At 40.4% G+C, this 5,987-nt stretch overlaps 1 protein-coding gene across 1 annotated transcript; it reads right to left on the minus strand.

Moving 5' to 3' along the window:
- Positions 1-879: 879 nt before the first annotated feature.
- Positions 880-3,340, minus strand: LOC110868823. The gene has a single exon (XM_022118087.2). The coding sequence runs from the start codon at positions 2,758-2,760 to the stop codon at positions 1,138-1,140; it is 1,623 nt and encodes a 540-aa protein (XP_021973779.1). The 5' UTR covers positions 2,761-3,340; the 3' UTR covers positions 880-1,137.
- Positions 3,341-5,987: the final 2,647 nt, after the last annotated feature.

Here is a 5,987-nt window from a genome sequence, read left to right on the forward strand (position 1 = left end):
GTTTGGTTTGTTCAGTTTTGATAAAAGTTTAGATACGAACCACTAATAACAGTAAAAATAGACAAACCAACCGACGATTTCATGTTTTAAACTAGACCGAACCAATAAGTTTTTTTTTGAAAGGCGATTTTTTTAATCCTGACGCCTATAGGACTTGAAGCCAAGACCGCCAAACCTAGGTGTTCCTAAAAGCTTAGTGACCAACCCTATTAAAACCATTAAGGGGTTGTTTGTTTACCTCTTAATGAGACTCTTAATGGTTCAGACCTCTTACTAGCTCAGCACTTAATGGTTCAGACTGTTTGTTTCACGAGCAGATGTATGAATGGTTTAGACATTTGCCTCTTAATGGTTAAGATGTATACAAAGTCTGAATGGTTAAGACCTCTAATCTGAATTGGTCAGACATTTGCCTCTGAACGGTTAAGCATTCTACAGGCTCTTTAATGGTTCAGACCTCTTACTGGTTCAGCACTTAATGGTTCAGACCTCTTACTGGTTCAGCACTTAACCATTCAGATGTTGCCAAACAGCCCATAAGATTCTAAACTACAAAACATAAAAGTTCAGAACCGAACCACTAACTACGGTAGGAAGTGACAAACCAACCGACGGTGTCATGTTTTAAACCACAGACCAAACCATTACTGCAAAACTTAACTGTTCTTAAACTGACCCTTGTCTAAATTTAGATGGTTTTCATCGATTTCAGCGGTTACAAACCAAACCACCATTACTTCAGGCAACCAATGTGGGTTTGAATCGGTTTCAACGGTTACAACCAAACCACCATTACTCAGGCAACCAATGTGGCATCATAACCGTTCACGGGTTACTACATTAAAGTAAAAAATAGATCGACGATGGCACAAAACACAATTTTCCTTTTCGACATTTGAAACGATTCATAAAGTAAAAGATGTAAACCAAAAAAAAAAACAAAAAAAAAAAAAAAAAGAAATCTATAGAATGCAATGCAACTATCTCTCCATTTGGAGTTTCTACTGTTTTGTCTCATGAAAAGTGCAAACCTTCACTAAATACTGCAATTGTGATGCAACAAATATGGTAAAGTTAGAAAAAAAAAACAATGAAACCGCAACATTATCTTCTATAATCACCCCTATTAATGAATTCTTAAATTAAAGTTTCGGTAAAGTCAACATACGGGCGATCACAGGGGCGAAGACAAACACGAACCTCATGTTCTTCCGGTCCTTCCCGATGTTTGGGAACGATAATCTCGAGCATGGTCCCACTTTCATCGCCGTACGCTTCTAATTTAGCATCTTCAGGAATACGCGCAGGAAGAGCGATTTCGCGTATAAACTCCCCCGGAGGACAGTGTTCGGGTGCGGGATCGGTCATCTTAAACGTCCTATCTTTTCGTTTCAACATCGGCATACACCCTGTACTAACGCAAAAGATCTTTACGATCCCGTGAGAGAGAGTGTTTCTCCATGTAACTTTAACCCTTTGAAGATCCGCACAAGGTAAGCTAACAACAATCAAGAATCCTTCTTCATCTTCGTATATAGTCTTCGCACCCGTCACGGGCCCATACGCGTTTCTCATAACGCCTGAAAAATCATTTACCCAATGCGGCTCCACATGATGGATATCAAGAACTCCATCGTAATTATCGTCATCGTTACCATGCGGGAAGAAGTTTTTCTTGCGTTTGTTATTACACCCGACTGTAAGATCAACCCCGTTTAAACTCCCGTTTGGCTCGCTGATCGAATGCTCTGATAACTGAGTTGAAAGGTTCAACCCTGAACCGTTTAGCAATCTTTTCGGTTGATGGTGATTCCCGTTAGCGGGACCGTTTCTGATTACCGGAGGACGTTCGATTTCGAAATCCGTACTAGGAAGATTCCTCCAAGAACCGAAATCACTAGCGTCAAGAGGGATAGAGAAGTTTAAATCACGTCCCGTAAGTTCCATCCATCGTTTTCTTTCTTCTTCGTCTAACCCCGTTAAATTCGGTGAACGAACAACTTCAATCCCGTGAACGCATTGCGGATTAGATAACCCCCTGTAATGTTTTCTTTGCATTCTATGAGATCTAACAAACCCTTTATCCGCACTAAACGGAAACTGTTTTTCACCTTGTCGCGAATGCCCATTCATATAACTCCGTAACTGCATCTTCCCCAACGCGTTCTCGGGCCGCTCTTTAAACGCCCACATATACATATTCTCCATATCATGCTGAACCAAGAAAACATCCAACTTCAAATCCGACTTATCAAACCCATTTTCCCGATTCACCTTACTCTTCGATTTCTCATTCAACGCCGGTTTAAAATAAAAGTTAAAGAAAAACCAAGCCCCCCAAACACTATCAACCCGTTTCGCGCACTTTTTCCCAATCTTCGTCACGTTAATATTCGTCTCCACCTCATAATGCTGCGAACCCAACCCAACATCCAACATATCACACCCGTCATTCCACGATGCCGGTGGAGGACTCGGTTCTGCCGAGAAAGGGAGATTAATATCCGGCGGTAAGCTAAGAACCACCGCGCGGTTCAGCTCTCGCTCCATCTCATCGTGAGCCGATAAACACGAATCCATCGATAACATCGTCGACAAATGATTATTATCCATTGATAAGTTAGTCAAGAAATCCCCACCAAGTTTTTCCTTTACAGGCATTATCATGTTCTTGTTCGGCTTCGGTTTCGGGTTCGGGTTCTGGTTCGGATCTTCTTCGGTGGAATCGTTAGTTCCACCACAATCAACACTCAACAGCATGAGCAGAATCTCACACAATCATGCCCTAAAACTAAAGCATATATACATACATATATATATGTATGTATGTATATGTATCAATTCCCCCAAATCATTTCACAAAATACCTAATTCAACTAAACCACCATAACTGATAATCCTAAGCAAAATCAGACAAATTCTCAACAATTTAGGGTGAATCCGGTTCAAAATCAGGCGAATTGAATCAATTGATCGATAAAAACAATCAATTACACGATAAAGTGAACAACAATGAATGAAACCTGAATGAAACCCTAACCCTAAATGAAGATATTGAGATGAAATTGGGGGTACCTGTGGAGATTAACGGAATTGATCGACGGTACTGAATGAAAGAAGATGTGGCGAAAAGTTTGATGACGATGATATAGAGAGAGAGAGAGATAGATACAGGGAGAGAGAGTATAGAGAGAGAGGTGTTAACGGAGGAAGATACGGTGTCGTATGCGCGTTTGGTGACTGTGAGGAGGGACCTGCACCAGATGAAACCGCAGGGTTTGTTTTGTGACGACCGAAATTCACGCCGTTACACACTAACAAAGAATACTTATCATGCATTCATGTGTGTTTACGTGCAAATAAATACATTAATTTCTAATGCCAATTGTATAGTTAAATATACTAGTTTTTTTTTTTTTTACGTTGCGTGTTGTGGCAAAACCGAGTAAACGATAATGTAAAATGTACGTGTTTTGAATATAAAATATGTTGTTTAAAAAACCAAAACATTAGAATGGTTTAGTTTATCATTATACCGTTTTATGGTACAAAATAAATACTTTATTTTGAGTACAGCTTCGTTTTTAACAAAACTTATAAGGGAATGTCGAGGGAAAAAATCAAGCACAACTTCGTACTTTAGTTTTTAGGAAAAAGTTATAAACGTAATATATTAAAGAAGTATCAAATTAATTAATAAATTAATATATGTTCTAAAAAAAGAAAAAATAATTATTAAAAAAGTTGATAAAGGGCTAAAGGCTATATGTGGTTTTAAAAAAAAAAATATGTTAGTAAAAGTAAATAGAATAATAAACTATTATAATATAAAAATAATAATAATAAAAAACTATATATTATTATAAAAATAAAGTTACTATTCATGGCCGTTCGTTAACAATATATATTCTAGTTTTTTTTACGTCGCGCGTTGCGTCGAAACCTTGTAAATGATAATGTAAAACAAAACTGATTTGAAAGTTGAGAATGTTGTTTAGAAAGCCAAACAAACCATTAGAACGATTTAGTTTATCATCGTACCGTTTTATGATACCATTACAATTGGAATTGGAAAATGCTGGAATTGGAATCTCAATTCCATTTTTATTGTGTTCGGTTGTCAAATGAATTGGAATCCATCACCCGGCACCCACAACCCCCGGTTCGGGTCAAAACGATACGGGTCGAAATGTTCGAGTGGAAATAATACGGGTCAAAACGGTTCGCGCCTAAAAAGTTCGCATAGAAACGAGACGGGTCGAAACGGTTTGCATCAAAACGGTTTGATTCGAAATAGTACGGGTTCAAACAGTTCGCGTATAAATAGTTCAAGTCGAAATGAGTTGCGTCAAATGGTTTCGGTAGAAACGTTACGGTTCGTAAAGGTTTGAGTTGAAATGGTACGGGCAAAATAGTTCGGGTGGAAATGGTTCGCGTCTAAACAGTTCGGGTCGAAACGATTCGCGTAGAAACAGTTCGCGTCAAAACGGTACGGGACAAAACAGTTCGTGTCTAAATAGTTCAAGTCGAAATGAGCTTTGTCGAAACGGTTCGGGTTGAACGGTTCAGATCGAAACGGTACAGGTCAAACGGTTCACGTCTAAACACTTTGGGTCAAAACGATTCGCATCGGAACGATGTACTGGTCGAAACGGTACGGGTCGAATGAAACGGTTCGAGTCGAAACGGTTTGGATCATGTGTGTGTCGAAACCGTTCAGGTCGATACAGGTCGAAACGGTTCGTGTCTAAACAGTTCAGGTTGAAATGAGTTGCGTCGAAACGGTATGGGTCGAAAGGTTCACATCTAAACACTTCGGGTCGAAACGATTCGTGTTAGAACGGTGTACGGGTCGAAATGATTCGTGTCAGAACGGTGTACGGGTCGAAATGATTCAAATCGAAACAGTACGAGTCAAAACGGTTCCGGTCGAAACAGTACGGGTCGAAACGGTCGAAGATTTCAATGAATTTACTTTAGTTCCTTCACATATAGGAGGGATTTTAAATTCCTTTAGTTAAGGGAATTTGAAGGAATTCATCGCAAATTCCAATTCCAATTCCATTATTAACCAAACACATAAAGATTGGAATTGAGGTTCCAGTTCCATCAAATTCTGTGAACCAAACATTTTAAGAAACATCTTAAGAGATGGAATTCAGATTCCAGTTTCCATTAAATTCCATTGAATTCCTGCGAAACAAAGCGTTTAGGATTCAGAAACACCACCTAAAACTTATGATTAGGATCTAAGAACACCTTCCAAGTAGCCAAACTTGGATTAGCAAGGAAAATTCACCTAAAACTTTCGTCGTTTTTGGACTTAACTAAGGTGCTGTTTGTTTTTTGAAGAAAAGCTCTTCTGGCCACTTATGTCTGCGTCGCGCAGACATGCGCAGACCTTTGGGTCCTGCAGCTTGTTTGTTTTCTTGAAGAGCTTCTCACCAAAAACCTCTTCCCCAAGCAGACATGAACCCAAGTCTTCAAACCTCTTCTCTCTGCCATTCAAAACAAACCACCACCACCACATCTTCTCTGCATCACATCCACCACCTCCTCCACCCCCACGTTCACCCATCTCCTCCACCGACAAAACCCCCTCACCCCACATTCTCCCTTTAAATCAATGAACGGCCGGCCACCATCACCCCCATTTGGTGGCGGCGACGACGGTACAGAGAGGCGGAGAGAGAGATGCAAGAGAGAGAGAGACCGATGAGGTAGATGTTCAGTTCCGCCCGAAACCCTAACGCACCACCTCCACCACCATCACCACTGCATAACCACCTTCACCAACACCGCAACACCACCTCTGATGTTGAGTTGTTTTGTCAGATCTGATGGTTTAGATGGTACAGATCTGATGTTGAGTTGTTTTGTTTAGAGAGAGAAAGTTAAAGGGAAGGTGGTGGTGGTGGAAGGATGTCGGCAGTGGGGGTGGGACGGTGGTGGTGGACGGATCTCGGTAGTGGGAGTGGGACAGTGGT

The sequence above is a fragment of the Helianthus annuus genome, chromosome 7 (assembly GCF_002127325.2).
Source record: "Helianthus annuus cultivar XRQ/B chromosome 7, HanXRQr2.0-SUNRISE, whole genome shotgun sequence".
NCBI lineage: Eukaryota > Viridiplantae > Streptophyta > Magnoliopsida > Asterales > Asteraceae > Helianthus > Helianthus annuus.

Coding starts and splice junctions, on each gene's coding strand:
- LOC110868823 (XM_022118087.2), bottom strand. CDS start 2,760: ATGCTGTTGAGTGTTGATTGTGGTGGAACTAACGATTCCACCGAAGAA.